The sequence below is a fragment of the Nilaparvata lugens genome, chromosome 1 (assembly GCF_014356525.2).
Source record: "Nilaparvata lugens isolate BPH chromosome 1, ASM1435652v1, whole genome shotgun sequence".
Taxonomy (NCBI): Eukaryota; Metazoa; Arthropoda; class Insecta; order Hemiptera; family Delphacidae; genus Nilaparvata; species Nilaparvata lugens.
The window spans coordinates 98,489,256-98,507,082 of NC_052504.1; the positions used below are offsets into that span (position 1 = coordinate 98,489,256).

The 17,827-nt window shown below is 35.5% G+C and overlaps 1 protein-coding gene across 6 annotated transcripts in view; it reads right to left on the minus strand.

Moving 5' to 3' along the window:
* The window catches only part of LOC111047118 (protein brunelleschi), a 91,198-nt gene that overhangs the window by 28,567 nt on the left and 44,804 nt on the right, over positions 1 to 17,827 (minus strand). For 4 of the 6 annotated variants that reach the window (XM_039419749.1, XM_039419754.1, XM_039419750.1 and 1 more), the window contains 4 exons: positions 14,178 to 14,495; positions 10,228 to 10,626; positions 8,641 to 8,908; positions 6,166 to 6,277 (listed from right to left, as the gene is read on the minus strand). In XM_039419749.1, the coding sequence (XP_039275683.1) occupies positions 6,166 to 6,277; positions 8,641 to 8,908; positions 10,228 to 10,626; positions 14,178 to 14,495 (1,097 nt within the window). Of the gene's footprint in view, positions 1 to 484; positions 597 to 6,165; positions 6,278 to 8,640; positions 8,909 to 10,227; positions 10,627 to 14,177; positions 14,496 to 17,827 lie in introns of all 6 variants that reach the window. The other 2 variants (XM_039419753.1, XM_039419751.1) reach the window with 2 other exon arrangements.

A 17,827-nucleotide genomic window follows, 5' to 3' on the forward strand; every position in this document is an offset into this window, starting at 1 on the left:
TAATTTTGACACAGTCCCACACACATGAACTCGCTCACTCACTTCCATCACCAACAGACGACGAAATAATTATTACCATCTGTTTTTCTAAGGATGAATAATAATTATCCTTTTAATGTCCTTCAGCGAGTTTTCCCAGGGATGAGACCTAGTGCAATCGAATCTTTATATTATAAACCTACTATGTTCTGAATTTCGTGAGAATCGTTAGAGCCGTTTTCGAGATCCGGTGAAATACAAACATATAAACATCTAAACATATAAACTGAAGTTGCTCTTTTAATAGTATAGGATAAAAACACCATAATTTAAAAAAAAACCTTTCAAAATTTGAATGAATTCTATATACCATGGGATAGATTCTAATTTTTATGTATATTTTAGTTAAGTGCAGTACCATATACTTATTCATTTTTTGTATTTTTGGCAAATAAAATTATTCAAATATCCTCTTATGCTATATTTTCTCTATGATAAATGTTACCTGAAAGACGCTGACGATGCGGAAACCGGGGTGGCGCCGGGACGAGCACTTGAAGCCGTCGATAAGAACGAGCTTGGCCCAGAGAACATGCTGCTTTTCATACTTCCCGAGTCTGAAATCGAAATTTAGTTTTTATTGAGTTGAATAATCTTCATTGTCATATTTTCGAAAGACAGTTTTGAAATGAATTCAGCTTCTAGTAAACTATCCAACTTCTCAATTGTCTTCTGTAGAGTGATTCTTAACTTAGAATAAGGGTCAAGCCCAGTGGCGAGGCGTCCGGTCATCGTTTGATGCGGCGATGAGTAGAGGAATTGGACTAAAAATATTTAATTAATATCAACCATTAAATGTACCTTTTTAGGCTTCAAAACCCGAAATTATGTTCAAAATCTCCAAAATAAAAAAAAAACCGATAAGAATATAATGACGCTCAATATGAATATGAAGCGCAGAAAGCTTGCAGATCACTCCAGTCCCCCTCCAGTCATTGGCTAGAGCCCCCAGCCTACAGGTTTCAGACCATTCGAATAATGCTCGAAATACATCGCAACTGGCTGCGATGTATTTAGGCTTCACGTATTCTCGGCTACTGTCAGGGGTTTTCGGTAGCTTCGTTCTCCTCTTTCTCAAGTCCCACCGTCTCTAAAGCTTTAACGGAAATTTGCGCATTTGAAATATTATTGTTTCAAAAGTGAGGTTATTCTAATTTGTGTACTGTAGCCTGTTATTTGTGTGAGTTGGTGAAGTAATCGTAGTTTTACAGTGTTTCATGTGCATTAATTACCGTAGTGAATGTGAAGTCTGAAGTGTGAACCATGGAGGAAGTGGAAGAGGTAAACAATATAATTAGAAGAAATTCCATTCGGATCACTGCCTTTCGAACGCACACTCCTTGTTGTACAGAAAGGTCGGCCATGTATTGTTACCTCAATTTATCAACTCTAGCTACTTAATTCTAACAATGTGGCAGTTAAATAGCAACTTAATTTATCTTACCTTTTCACAATACTACACAAGCACACAATATATTTTTCCTACAGTTACGTTGAAAAGTGGCCATTGCTGCACTGATTACAGAACGCAAAGAATCACTTTTCCGCTCTAGTGCGGGAAAAATTTTTCTGCACTCCAGATTTGCAACATGGCAACGCAAAATACTTAGTAGGTTATATGGATCAACAGTGCAGCAAAATCAAAATGAAGTTGGTAACAGTGACTGCTGTGGCTGCTATAGTGAGCAGAGGTGCAACGAACCACAACGCGCAAATTATTAGTATTAGATATTATAACCAAGGACAACATTTTTATTCAATTTGACAATAAATTAAGGTTTTTATCAATAATAAAATTACACAGAAAAACATTTGATGCATTTCAGGCAATTTCACCCATAATTACCCACTTTTCATATTCAATGGTAACTGTAGGAAAAACTTAATGTGAAATACGTGCGCAAAGTTCCTCTGCTGCACTCAAGAAACCATTCCGCCCTCGCCTACGGCTCGGGCGTAAACGTTTCTTTCGGTGCAGCAAACTGTGTCACTTTGCGCACTAGTTGCACAAATAACTATTTATACCTCTTATTATTCATTAGATGATTAAATGGTTCAATTAATTTGTATTTTGATTTTGAAATGTTTGCCCTTAATTAGATCGAGTGTGTGGATAATATCAGTCCCCATTATTTCGGTCGTTTTCGCGTTTTTCCCCCCGTTATCCATCGTTGGTCTATCCACGTTGGTAGTGAGGATACACTAAAAATTTTACAAGAGGTGAAATTGGAGAGAATTCTTCTCAGTTCTCTGACTTTTGTATGTGAGTTCAGAGGAAAATTTTCAGGTGCTCCAAGTTTCAAAAGTCAACAATTTCTAACATTTCCTAGAAGAGGCCACTTGGAGCCACTCGAGTGGGGGAGGGTGCCAATTGCGGTGGAGTATTCCACGCCTCGCCACTGGTCAAGCCACATGTAGCGTTTTTTGCACTGGCAGCGGACGAGTCGGCAAGGCAGGAAGCTCTCCGATTGTAAGAATGGAATACCAGGTGATTCCCGAACGCCAATCCAATCAGCTGGTAATCAGCCATTCAGAGAGCTTCCTGCCTTGCTCACTCGTCCGCCTCCAGTGCAAAAATGCTCAAGATTTACTCAATTCAAAAACAAAATAGAATATGAGTTAATTAAGGAATATTTTTACATTGTGAATGATTTACTTCCAATAAAATGAGTACAATTTCTCTTATAATAATGTATTGGATGACTCATGAATTTAATTAAGTAATGTTTGTATACTGTGAATGATTAATTTCCAATTAACAGGTACCGTTTCTCTTGTAATAGAATATTGAATAATTAATAAAAACATGTAGTACCCTTTTATTCAAACATTTAAAAACTTTAAAATATTTAAATGTTCCAATAAAAGGGTACTACAAGTTTTTATATTGTTAGACTATTATTAATTTGAATAAATTAGCCCATATGAGTGAAGTGATTTTATATTGAATAACTATATTTTAAACGACTTGCCAATAAAATATTTGTATTTATTGGGCCTGAGCTCAAGGATCTTAGTATTTGCCAATATATTTTCTGAAAAATAGTATGCCAGATCAAGAGTGTCTCAAGCTTCACCTGTAATTGTGAGACGCTTGAACAGGTGGAAAAATACAAATATCTCTGTGTCTTCAAAGCTATAGTGAGGTCCACGTTATAATGGCAGTGTGTGATTTGCAATGGTTCTGCTATCCTTGTCTATCGTTCAACAAATCATATGGCGCTATCTCTTTCACGCATTGCGATGTTGCCACATCGTTTATTAACAATGTAGAAATTCAACTAATTTACAAAATATTTTATCTCAATCACGAAAATTTATCATAACATCTTTAAAAAATATATTTTCTTGACAAATAAAAATTATGTTTAACTATTTTCAGCAATGATGAACAGTTAAATTCATTAGATATACCAGTATCAGCTGTTTGGGTGGCAAGGCAGAGATCAGGCAACCCTTTTCTCCTATCTTCCTCCACTGCCATTATAACGTGGACCCCACTATAGCAGGCTTTGTTGGACTTATATGGACTACCTCAAATGCCGCATTCTTCGACTAATATATTTTTGTGATCTTTATAAAAGTGTTTTCATAACCTAATTTGGACTATTTCAATCAAAATTAGGGAGAGAAACAGTTTTGGGTTTATACTGTTGATTCTCGCCCAATCATTAATTTGATATTGTGATTATAGAGTGTAATAAATGAATAAATATGCCTTTCGGCAGTTGAGAGAGGTTCCATCGATCTGCCAATTGAGAAGGACATACTTCGCCTATGTTCAATCAATTATAAATTATGGAATCGTGGCCTGAGGAGGCATCCTCGTTTACTTTGAGTTTGAGAGCTGTTCAGAGCTTTGAACTTTAACTTTCCTCAGAAAGAACATAACCTATTTTTTCGGACATTTTATTATTTATCAAAATTTGGGAACAGAATAGTTTTGGGCTAAGCCTGTTGTTCTATCCCGATCATATTCATATGATTTGTAATATTGTATCAACAAATAAATAAATAAATTGCACAGCGAGCAATCAAAAAGACTTGCTTGAACCAGTATAGTCGCTATATATATATAACGGCAGAGTTTGATTAGCAATGGTATTTCTATCCTTGTCTATCATTTAACAGAGCGGATAGCGCTATCTTCCTGAGAAGCATCTGCGATGAGCAGCTAATGAAAACATTGTATTATGCTCTCATACACTCTCAATTACAGTATGGTTTGGTATGTTGGGGTGGAACTTTTAAAACTATTATTAATAGGTTAAGATAACCCAGAATCATTATATCTATATATATAAAAGCGAAATGGCACTCACTCACTGACTGACTGACTCACTCACTCACTCACTCACTCACTCGCATAACTAAAAATCTACCGGACCAAAAACGTTCAAATTTGGTAGGTATGTCCCTTTAGAGGCGCACTAAAAAATCTTTTGGCAATATTTTAACTCTAATGGTTGTTTTTAAGGGTTTAAAGTTCGTCTTTTAGCATGTATATTCTTCTTCTCCCAATCTCTTAATTATAATTGAAATTTCCATATCATATGTTACTATAGAACTATAATCTAGATAGAGTACCTCTTCGAAACAGTTGTTAACTGGCAACTAAATTAATAATTTTGTCAGGTTGGCATTAAGTTGAGTTGACTTTGTTAGGTTGGCACCAAGTTGATGATTTAAATGCATTTATCGCGGAAAAATTGATTAAGCACTGCTACTTCAATCCTGGGAATATTATATTACTAGCAGTCAGGCTCGCTTCGCTCGCCATATCCGTTTAGCCAGCCGTTTAGTCTGGACCCCCGACTGGATTGTCCTAATATATAATAAAAATGCCCAAATGCTGATCTCATTCTTGGATGATCCAGTCGGGGGTCCAGGGGGCGGAGCCCCCTGGCTAGACAGATATGGCGAGCGAAGCGAGCCTGGCGGCTAGTAAGATTGATAATGTTTAAAAATGTAAGAGAGAGTTCTTTCCCTTTGTATGTTAATTTGAAAATAATGCCTATCCAAAATTTATTCGTTTTTAAAGTTTTAAAATTGTTTTATTTGAAAAGCGGAAACTGTGGTACAGGAAATCTTTATTACAATATGAGAAGCGTTAACCAGCTACTATGTAGGACACCAAAGGTGAGCAGGGAAATTTTTAGGCACTCGTTTATGTACTTAGGACCTTATATTTACAATAAATTGCCAATTGAATTCAGAAGGTGTGATTCCTATATTATCTTTTGTGAGACAGCAAAGAGCTGGTTATTTACAGTGAACGACGTTTGGATGGTTAGAAATGTTGTTAGATAATGGTGCAGGTTGAGCTAGCATTGTTCAACGGCACCATTCTCATAAAAATATTATTATTCAATTGAATCACTATTCCACTAAGGCATGTACGGTATTATATTAATTACATTAATTATTACATTTAAATGCATTTCATTTATTCAAGTTTTTGGTTTTCTGGGCTGTTTCAATTTATTTGATTTTTTATATCATGCGCTACAGGCAGTAGTTTCAGTATTGTTTTAGCAATCTTAATCACCTAGACTAGACTCACAGCTTTTATTTTTATTTTTTTTCATACAAGTTTATTTTTATTTTTATTATTTATTATTTAAGTTGATAATGTTCTTACCTTGTTAATTATACTTTGATTATCTGATCACACAACTGGATACGTGATCAGTATAATTTCCAAGATACTATTTAATTTCTACTTTTGTAATTTGTAATTTGAGAAGGAAATAAATTCATTTATTCATTCATCTCTTTCTTGCTTTGCCCTGTTGCCAGATCGTCTTTTAACAATGTAGAATATAATTAACTAACAAAATATTTCATTTTTATTATTGCTTTATTGTCTCTTCAAAATAGATACATAATTTACATACACTATATTATTATCAACAATAAAGTTTAATAACAACCTGCAAAGGAGATCCTGAGTGCAGGTGTGAATCAATTGTAATTACATGATACAAAATAAATGAGAATTCATTATAAAATTATTGAGAAATATAATTTCTTGCTTAATAAAATATAATTGATTATTTTAAACGGGAATGAACAGTTAATTGAAGAGACTTGAAATGCCAATATTCACGCTATGATAAATGTTACCTGAAAGACGCTGACGATGCGGAAACCGGTGTGGCGCCGGGGCGAGCACTTGAAGCCGTCGATAAGAACGAGCTTGGCCCAGAGAACATGCTGCTTTTCATACTTCCCGAATCTGAAATCGAAATTTAGTTTTTATTGAGTTGAATAATCTTCATTGTCATATTTTTGAAATAAATTCAGCTTCTAGTAAACTATCCAACTTCTGAATTGTCTTTTGTAGAGTGTGTCTTAACTTAGAATAAGGGTCAAGCCACATGAATTGTTTTTTGTAGAGTGAGTCTTAATTTAGAATAAGGGTCAAGCCACATGTAGCGTTTTTTGCACTGGCAGCGGACGACTCTGCAAGGCAGGAAGCTCTCCGATTGTATGAATGGAATACCAGCTGATTCCCGAACGTCAATCCAATCAGCTGACAATCAGCCAATCAGAGAGCTTCCTGCCTTGCTCACTCGTCCGCCGCCAGTGCAAAAACGCCTGAAAAAGACGATTCACAGTAAATTTACTCAATTCAAGGAAAATTAAATTAAGGAATATTTTTACATTGTGAATGATTTACTTCCAATAAAATGAGTACAATTTCTCTGGTAATAATGAATTGGATGAATAATGTAATGAATTTAATTAGGTAATCTGTGTACCGTACACTGCGAATGATTTATTTCCAATAAACAGGTACCATTTCTATTGTAATAGAATATTGAATGATTAATAAAAACATGTAGTATCTTTTAATTTGAAGATATATCATCAACATTTTCCGGGGGGAGAGCCCACAGAACCACTTTTTGTGGAGGATATTCAATACCCCCACGCCCCCCGATGACCCCCAAAAGTTTAGGTTCTTCCTACGTCAATGTTATGATCCCCCCATGATTTTTTTCTGGATACGCCAATGTTAACACGTCTTATCACTAGTAGATGGTGGAATGAAGGAGGTGGAATGGCGACTTCTGGCAAATAACTACTGCGTGTCACGCAAAAGTCTGGGATCCCAGACTTGAGTGCGTCGCGCACAGGGATCACGCATTGCTGAATTGGCGGGAATCACAGAGAATTGCGCGCGAGAAGTCAGAGAAAACACTTCCTTAGCAATAGCTGCAGCAGACTTTAGCGTGATTACGTCATCGCGCATCCCGCATCACGCAATGACGCTGCGTGGTTCAGAGAAACCTAGGCTTAAAACTGCTGATGAATCATAACCTCTCTTGGACTAATATGCAATCAGAATTCGGAAATGAAATAGTAAGGGCTATAAGCCTGTTTTTTCGTTTCCAATCATTTTATGATAAAGTTGTTTTGTCATTGTTGTTGTTAAAGCTGCGACTACGCCCCGTTTTGGAAAGCCAATTTTCTGACTCCATCTGTTTTTGCTAAATTCCGAGCTCGGGAACCGGCCCTTATAATACTAATGGGAAATTAATATGACATCAATAAACCTGTATCAGCTACCGTCTATGGTAGACATTGACACTTGAATTTGAAAAACACTGTTAAAAATGCACTTCATATTAGTATTGACGATCGTTTCGACCTGGTGTGGGTCATCAAGACAGAGGATCGGCAACGTTGTTCTCCTATAGTGAGGTCCACGTTATAATGGCAGTGAAGAAAGATAGGAGAAAAACGTTGCCAGGTCTCTCCATTTTGCCACTGAGAGTACACAGCTGTTACTCAATTCATCCCATTAATTTGATGTAATAAAAAATTATAATTTCCTTGATAAAATAATCAATTTAATGTCAAATTAATCAAGAAAATATATTTTTTATAATTTGATTCAAAAATTTGCTTTTATAACTGAGATTAGATTTTCATTTTTCTACAAACCTGAAATGGCGGCTAATTTAAAAAGCTGTGACACACCAATCTCAATTTCAAAACAACAGAAATTGAGTTATTTGGTACGTATTCTATTTTAATTTCTTTCAAAAATAATAGAAAAATAGAAATTCTTTTTAAAATAAGTAATTTTATTGGAAATAATTCTGAAATAAACTTTCTATTATTATTCATACCGGTACGAGTAGGTCTAACCTAAACGTGTAGTCTAACTGAAGCATGGACTGAAGCAAGTCTTGGATGATTAGTTATCAACTTTTAAAATGTCATTTCAGGTATTTTTATTTGTGTTTCTCATACGGTAATGTCTAAAAATTATTTCATTGTTTCAAAAATACATTTTAAATCAATTATAAGACTTGTGTACCAAAGTATTTTGATAGAATGAAGAAAAAAAATGGCGGCTGAGAATTATTAATCCACTTTTGTACAGTCACTGTCAAAAGTAAAAATAGAATATTCTGGCAACTTGACAACATTGCAAAGCTAGAGAAAGATAGCGCTATCTGTGTTGTTGTATGATAGAAAAGAACAGCAACAGTATTGTCAATTGTACACTGCCATTATAACGTGGACCTCACTATATCTTGCTGCACTGCCATTATAACGTGGACCTCACTATAGTAATTGATTTACCTGGTACAAAAGCAGACGGAGGCGGAACGCCGAGGAAATTGGTGTGTCCATAGAGGTGCAGGGGCACTTGGATTGTGCCGCCGGCTTCCAACGGCAGCTGATTGAGGGCACAGTCCTCGTCCCACCAGATTGTCTGCCGCTGGACACTGGGATCCAACACTGTCTCTATCGACATGTCCAGCCACTGCACGGCTCGATCGCTCTCGTTCTTCAAAACCACCACACACTCCATGCTCTCCCCCGCGTACAGGCACACACTACTGTCCTGCTTTAACAATAATAATAATAATAATCAATCATTCTTCACTGTCATGAGTATTTTCATTCTTCTATATATATATATATATATATATATATATATATATATATATATATAGAAGAATGAAAATACTCATGACAGTGAAGAATGATATATATATATATTATATATATATATATATATATTATATATATATATATATATATTATATATATATATATATATATATATATATATATATATAATATATATATATATATATATTATATATATATATATATATATATATAATATATATATATATAATAAATATATATAATAAATATATATATATAAAAGCGAAATGGCTCTCACTCACTGACTGACTGACTGACTGACTGACTGACTCACTCACTCACTCGCAGAACTAAAAATCTACCGGTTCAAATTTGGTAGGTATGTTCAGTTGACCCTTTAGAGGCGCACTAAGAAATCTTATGACAATATTTTAACTCTAAGGGTGGTTTTTAAGGGTTTAAAGTTCGTCTTTTAGCATGTACATTCTTTTTATTCTCTTAATTATAATTGAAAAATGTCCAAACCATATGTTATAATCTGGAGAGATTACCTCTTCGAAACAGTTGTTAACTGGTAACTAAATAAATAATTTTGTCAGGTTAGATTAAGTTGAGTTGACTTTGTTAGGTTGGCACCAAGTTGAAGATTGAAATGCATTTATTGCGAAAAAAATTGATTGGGCACTGCTACTTCAATCAGAGCTATTCCTGGAAATATTATATTACTAGCCGTCAGGCTCGATTCGCTCGCCATATCCGTTTAGCCAGATCGTCCTAACCTATGATAAAAATGCTCAAATGAAAAATACAGGCTGCTGATCTCATTCTTGGATGATCCAGTCGGGGGTCGAGGGGGCGGAGCCCCCCGGGCTAGACGGATATGGCGAACGAAGCGAGCCTGACGGCTAGTCTATAATATAATAAAGGAAAGAACTGGCTTATACACGTACGGGATAGGAAGCTTATGTTTGACGCATCATCACGTCTGAAGTACTGGGCTGATTGGTGTATCTGTTAAATTTGAATTGCCGTCGATGTGATTTTCTATTTGTCATTTGCTTGTCTCTCATTTGCCGTTGTCTACGCCTTAGCCGGAAAGAAACCTGTTCTGACGTCAGACGTTCGCACCATGGGCAAAAATGCTTTTCCGGCTCTCAATCTTTTCTAGTACTCGGCCTACGGCCTCCGACTAAAAACCGATTTCGAGCCGGAAAAGTCTCATTTTCGGCCCTAGGTGCGAAAAATACTATTGCTGGCATAATTCTGGGTTACCTTCATAGAGCTCGGCGCCGTGCCGCTCCAGTCTGACGCTCCAGTCTTCTGCGGTGAGTCGGGATCGAGTTGCTTGGCTCTAGTCTGCACGGACACATTCAGAACGGGCAACGCAGGAATCACCTCGATGGTGTAGGTGGGCTGCGAGATTTTCGGAATATGCTTGAGGCGACAGTTGCTCTTCACACCGAGCGTGTGCGTTGAATAGCCGGTGATCTCCAGTTCGCCGACTTCCTTCGGGGAGCCCATCAGGGTGACCGAGTAGTTGACGGCCTCCGGGGGCAGGCTGAGGGTGAGGGGCAGACTCTCGAACACTACGCCGCTGGTGAGGAGACGCATGTTGGAGACCTCCAGCTCCAACGAGAGCGGGTTGGTGAGTTGTAGGGTGACCTCTCCCATCTGTCAAAAAAATAATAATGTTTTTGGACTCAGGGGACCTTGTAACGTATAGAAAACTTGAGATTAGGTACCTTGATTTTTTCTTGAAAGCAATACTTTCCTACTTATAGAGAAGGAAAGTAAAAAATCTGGTGTGGCGCACTCACACAACTTTCCTTGTCGTTATGAAAATTCAACTGACGCTAGTGTTCACGCGCATCTCAAGTCTACTATTCAAAGATCTGAGCCAGCTGGTGACACGCCAATAACGCTGCAGAAACGCGAAGTCTGATATCTCGTCATAGTCATTTAATAGAATCAACAGTTGCCAACAGTTTGCAATTGAATAATCATATTTTCTCGAACTTCGAGCTTATTTCCAATTTTAGGTGAAAATGTTACAAGACAATAACTGTAGAGATTTTCATGCTCAATCTTTTCCACTTGATTTTTTTTTTGTTTAAATTGTATCTGAAGCCTGATAATTGGAAATCTAAAATCAAACTTTGCATAGATGGGGCGGAGCTCCTGAAATTTTTACAGATATGGGACTTGTGGCAGTTGATAGAGCTTATCAATGACTTTTTCAGGTATAAATTTGATCAAAATCGTTGGAGCCGTTTTCGAGAAAATCGCGAAAAACCCTGTTTTTGACATCATTTTTGCCATTTTAGCCGCCATTTTAAATCGCATTTGATCGAAATTGTTCGTGTTGAATCCTTATATTGTAAGGACCTTAAGTTCCAAATCTCAAGTCATTCCGTTAATTGGGAGATGAGATATCGTGTACACAGACGCACATACACTCAAACACACACACACACACACACACATTCAGACCAATACCCAAAAACCCTTTTTTGGACTCAGGGGACCTTGAAACGTATAGAAATTTGGAAATTTGGGTACCTTAATTTTTTCGGAAAGCAATACTTTCCTTACCTATAGGAAAGAAATATGGTAAATGGATTCATACAATGGATTTGAGACATAAATCGCCGATACGCCCTCCTATAGTGAGGTCCACGTTATAATGGCAGTGGAGAAAGATAGGATCAACGTTGCCGATCCTCTGTCTTGTCAATGCCTTCTATAGACGGTAGCTGATACAGGTTTATTGTTGTAATATTAACCGTTCATTCTCGTTTAAAATAATAAATTATATTTTATTAAGCAAAAAATTATATTTTCAATCATTTAATAATACACTTTCATGACTTGATTAAGATTAAATATTTTGTTAATTGACTATATTTCTACATTGTTAGAAAACGATCTAGCAACATAGCGGAGATAGAAAAGGATAGCTCTATCTGCTTTGTCGAATTTAAGACAAGGATATCAACACCAGTGTTAATTTAATGCTACAATTTCATAATATCTTTATTATGATTTCTTTTTGTATTAATGAGTAGATAAATTTTAATCTATAAATGATTTTTTTCTACAAATATATTTCAACATTTATACATTTTATTTGTATTTTAGTTGACGATTATCAACTGTATATTACACTGTAAGATAAGCTGTGTAGTTTTTTGTATTTGTATTTATTTATTTATTATTTTTACAAGAAAGTACTGACCGAAAGAGAAAAACTAAGGATACTCCTTGTACTATTTCTCCCCGAAATTTAGATAACAATTTAAAAGTCGGAAATAAGGTTTTTACTTTTACTCTTCTAAAATTTAGTCCTTTTTTACTTGAAAACAATGAAAACTGAAAATGTTGAATTTTGACGGTTGAAAAACTGGATAAAAATACACAAAAATTACACTCGAATTACCATTGAAAAATGTTTACGTAATTGAAAAAAAAATAGAGCCAGAAAAACACAACTGTTGAATAAATGAACATTTTACATCCCTATTTTGATGTTTTAAACAACGACATATTGTCAATTATTAAATATTAATAAATGATAAATTCCTAGTCTGTTGGAGAAGTACAGAGTTATATATAATATTTATATGAAATGATTGGGTAGGCCTACTCAAATAATAAATTCCTAGTCTGTTGGAGAAGTACACAGTTATCGGCACTGACTAATGACGGACAAGGATAGGAAGCAAATGCTTAAATGATACTGAAATAAAAATTTGAATCTCGTCACTAAAGTGGAATAATATTATTTTCACACTCACATTTACATACTTGATTGATATTCCTACAGCCTATATGCTTCCGAAATTTGTAGTTGGCCATATAATATTATATTCAACATAAACATAATTGACCGAACGAAGTGAGGTCTATGTTTTAACTAGGATTTTCTTTTGTCTGTCTCTGTGTAACGTGATTATGGCCAAACGCGTTGATAGAATTTGATGAGATTTTGCAGGAATATTCCTTTTTCAACTGCGCGTCACACAAGGTTTTTTGACATTTTGCATTTCAAGGATAATATGAAAAGAAAAGGAATTCCTCCATACTCTGATATCACTATATATATAATCTACTCTGAAGATAGGATTAATCAGACTATAGAATTATTCATAATCAATCAGCTGATAAGTGGATTACACAGATGTTCTGAAGAAGCCGTGTGTCTATTTCTATAAGGTCTATGGTTTCAATCAAAGACCTTAAAGAGGTATTTAAGGTCTTTGGTTTCAATATTTAGTTTTGCAGTCATGGTATTATTATGCGTGCCCATCAGTATCAATATTGTCACATTTTAAAAACTAATTTGATAGGTGAGTAAAAATAATCAAATGAACTAAAATAATGCTGAAGAAATTATAATATTTCAGATTGTTAATGATAATATATCAGATGGAAAGATCATCACGGAACTGGATGAATTACATCATATGGAATACAAATTCAAACGTGAACTGAGTTTGTTAACATTTCAAACAGGTTACATCAGATACTTGTGGATGAGAAAACTGCGTGAGGTCTACTGATCACAGAGCTACAAGTTGTAATAATAATTATGTTAATTTAATTAACACAGCATTTTCTTAGAGTATGATATATAGTTGACTGTCGTCAACTGAAATACATAAATAATAGACTGCATGTAGTAGTTTTGCACATCAAAATAGTGTGTTAATACATCGCAGTTTGGAATGGATCAAGAACAACCCATCATCGTAGACTGTTCTCAGTGGAATTATTTGTAGAAATTCCATGGAGTTTTTGCTAGACTGAGTGAATTAGTAAAGCACGTTCTACCTCTGAAAAGAAATTTCAGCAAAGGTGGTCTACGCGATACAAGTTGTTTAGGTTTATTCATTTACATTGACCAATTCACAAATCAAATACATGATTATAAAAGGACCAACAGGCCTAGCCCAAAACTGTCCCCTTTCTGAATTTTGATAGTAGTAAGCCAATGTCTAAAAGGTAGGTTATGTTGCTCCACTTTGAATCAAATTCCGAGTTCAGAAATATATAAACCAAAATTTAGAATTAAATTAGATTGACAATCGAAAAGAATAAAAATATTGCACCAAACTGTAAACTGTAAAGTTTTCAAAACTTGAAAACATTGAATTATTTAGAAATTTAGAAACCAAAAAACAAAATTAAACTCACTCCAAAAATCACAGCTGATTTTATCTTACCTCTTCGGCCACCCACAGGTAGTCCAGCTTGTTGGGTAGTTTAGTCTTTCGTTCCAGGGACCCGAAGTTGAACGGTGTGAACAGGAAGGGCCCGAAATCCTCCTTGGTCTTCATGAGTTTGCAGGGTCGCAGATGCGGTTTGAGGTTCTGGATGGTGAATGACTCGGTCTGAGGGATGTTGATGAGGTTGGCCGGAGGTATGACTAGGCCCGAGTCTAGTACTAGAGGCACGGGAGCTCCCTCGCATTGAGAGGACAGGATCTGCAATTGGAGGGCGTTGTCGTGGCGTTCGGCAGCTGTCAGCTGATTCCACATCACCTTTTCAACATTCAAATTCAAACAGCTGATCAAAAACACTTATTTCAGACCTGGTGTAACCGAGAAATTTCAAGTTTATCCTACAAGACTTAGGCCGGTTACAGAGCTCGACCGACCGTCAGTGCGTATGTACCATCCTGACCGTACGCATCGATGAATCAGTTTTACACATTCAGAGCTCGACCGACCGTCAGTGCGTATGCATCATCCTAACCATACATCAGTTTTTCTGACTCACAAAATGGACGCCTTTACAGATTGTTATTGCAGCTTATTATCTTCGTAAACGAAAGATTAAAAGACGTAGATATCAAGTTCACCCGATGGTCGCCCAAAGAGCATTTCAAAGGGAATTATATACATCATTGCTTGGGGTGAAGATACATTTTTCAACTACCTCAGAATGTCCATCAGAAATTTTGATGAGTTATTTCGTGCTTGTATTACCATTGGGAATACTTGCAGTCACTTTAAGCTATGGATCAAATAAATGTAGATAATATAATTAATATATGATTATTATTTGAAATCAAATTTTTCTACACATTCCTTCTTATCTATTTCCAACTTTCTAATTAGAAAAATAATATATTATTATTATTATTATTATTATTATTAGCCGTCAAGCTCCCAGATGGAAGACGCTGAGCAAAATTTGGTTCATTTTTTGTTTTTCTTGTTCTTTTTATCAATCCACCAGTTTTTCATTTTCAGTGAGAACTCCGCTTTCCTTGCTTCACTCCATTTTGTTCCCACTCTTGGCACAGTCATCTCTGGTTTAACTTCCCATTTTTCAACCTTTTCTCTGAAACTGTTCCTGTTGTATATTTCATCATTGTTAATGTTAGCAAGTATTAAGTCCTTCTTGACGTTTTTCATCCATGCACCTCCATTACTAAGGGTTGCTACATATGTTACTATTCTTTTTGTAAGTCTGTGATCTGGAAGCCTCATTATGTGACCATAAAATTTAAGGCGCCTTTTCCTGATGTCTGCTTCTATGTTAGAGTATTCTTCAACTTTGGCTGTTTTCTGTAGTCTATAACCATCTTCGGTCTTTCTTGGTCCAAGTATTTTTCTAATTATCTTCCTTTCTTCTTTTTTCAAATTTTCAGTATCTGTTTTTCTGCTAAGTGTTAGGGTCTCGCTGGCATACAACATTGTTGGCTTGATTACTGCGTTATAATGTTTGATTTTGGTATTGATAGACATACATCTCTTATTATAAATATATTGCACTAGCCCTAGGCCTTTACGAGCTTTCTGTATCCTTTCATTTTGTGCATGTTTTTCTGATATAATTTCCCCAAGATATTTAAAGTATGGTACCTTCTTAATTGTTCCATATTTTGTTTGTAATTTAGTAACTTCTATATTTGATGTTGTGAAAACAGTTTTTTCAAATGATATTTGTAAGCCTACTTGTTCAGCACATTCTTTTAAAATTTCTATTTGTTTTATTGCACTTTCCAATGAATCTGACATTATAGCAAGGTCGTCTGCAAAAGCTAAGTATGGAATTTGAAGATTATTTTTCTTGGTTCCCAGCGAGATTGGCTTCCAGTGGTTCACCTCCTTCAGTTTCTTTTCCCATTCTTCCATTACTCTATCAAGAACTATGTTGAAGAGCAGTGGTGATAATCCATCACCTTGCCTAACACCAGTCTTTATCTCAAAAGGCTTCGAAAGTTCTCCCATAAATTTTATTTTTGATGTTGTGTTTGTCAATGTTTGTTCTATGATTTTTCGAGTTTTCTGATCCAGGCCTTTCTCTTCAAGAATTTTAAATAGTGTTGGTCTGTGGATTGAATCGTAGGCTTTCTTAAAATCAACAAATACGTATATTGTGGCTTTACTTCGTAATTTTCTTATCTGTGATATTAATTTCAAGTTCAATATTTGTTCTGGACATGAACGATTTGGTCTAAATCCAGCTTGGAAATCTGAAATTTTGGGTTCTAGTTGTTTCTGGGTTCTTTCAAGAAGACAAGCTGATAATATTTTATAGGCGACAGCAAGAAGAGAAATACCCCTATAGTTATTCACATCGGTCTTATCTCCTTTTTTATGCAATGGGTGTATTAGAGCACATTTCCAATCTTCAGGGATTTCCTCTGTGATCCATACATTCTGGATAATTGAAACTAGCTCTTTTCTCGAATTATACCCTAGGTTTTTTAAAAATTCTGCTACAATCCCATCTTCTCCAGACGCCTTGTTATTTTTTAGTTTACCTATGTGTTTGATGATTTCTTCTTCTGTTGGTGGTAATGATTCATCCTGTTGTAGAGGTATGTGGTTGAAAATCGGGAGAATTTCTACAGGTTCTGGACAGTTTAGAAGATTTTCAAAATAATTAGCTAGTACTTCACAATTTTCTTCATTGCTAAGTGCAAGACTTCCATCTGGCTTCTTGAAGCAAACGTTTTGAGGAATGTAACCTTTAATTTGATTTGAAAACGTTTTGTAGAATCTGTGCGTGTTATAATTTTTAAAATCGGATTCAATTGATTCTATTTGCTGAGTTACATATTTTCTTTTCTCTTGTCTGATGATTTTGTTTGAAAGTTTTCTTGTTTCTAGAAAGTCTTTGTGGGTCATCTCATTCTTATTTGAAGAGTATTTTTCAAACGATTTTTTGCGTGATTCAACTGCTTTTTCACATTCCCTGTTCCACCATGGATGTTTCGGTTTCTTTTGTAGTGGTATGTGTTCCTTTGCTATTTCTGTAATTTTTTCTTTGAATTCTTGCCAGTTATTTGCAGGAACATTTTCCCATTTTGTTGCTGTTTCGGACTCTTTTAGATTCATTAGGTTAAATTTTGGGACTGCTGGTGGTGTTCTAGGCATTTTCCTTCTTGGGGTGAATTGAACTCGAACTCTAGTCAAGTAGTGGTCAGAGTCAATATTTGCGCCTCTTCTAACCTGTATGTCTCTGATCTCTTTTTGAAAATCATACGAGATAGCAACATGGTCTATTTGAAACTCTCCGAGTTGGTTTATGGAGACCTCCATGTCTTCTGTTTTTTAGGCACTTTCTTAAAAGATGTTGAGCTGATTTTCATATTAAATTGTTGGCAAAGCTGGATCAGTCTCATACCATTTCTGTTGGTCATTTTGTGCGCTGGGTATAAGCCAACCGTTTTCCTGTGTTTCCTTTCTCGACCAATTTGTGCATTGAAATCTCCAAGAAGAATTTTTACATCATGTTTTGGTATTTTCGACATTTCAACTTCCAATCGCTCCCAAAATTTATCCACATTCACTCGGTCTTTTTTATTGTCAACATTGCATGGTGCATGAACATTAATTAGCGTGTAGTTTTTATTCTT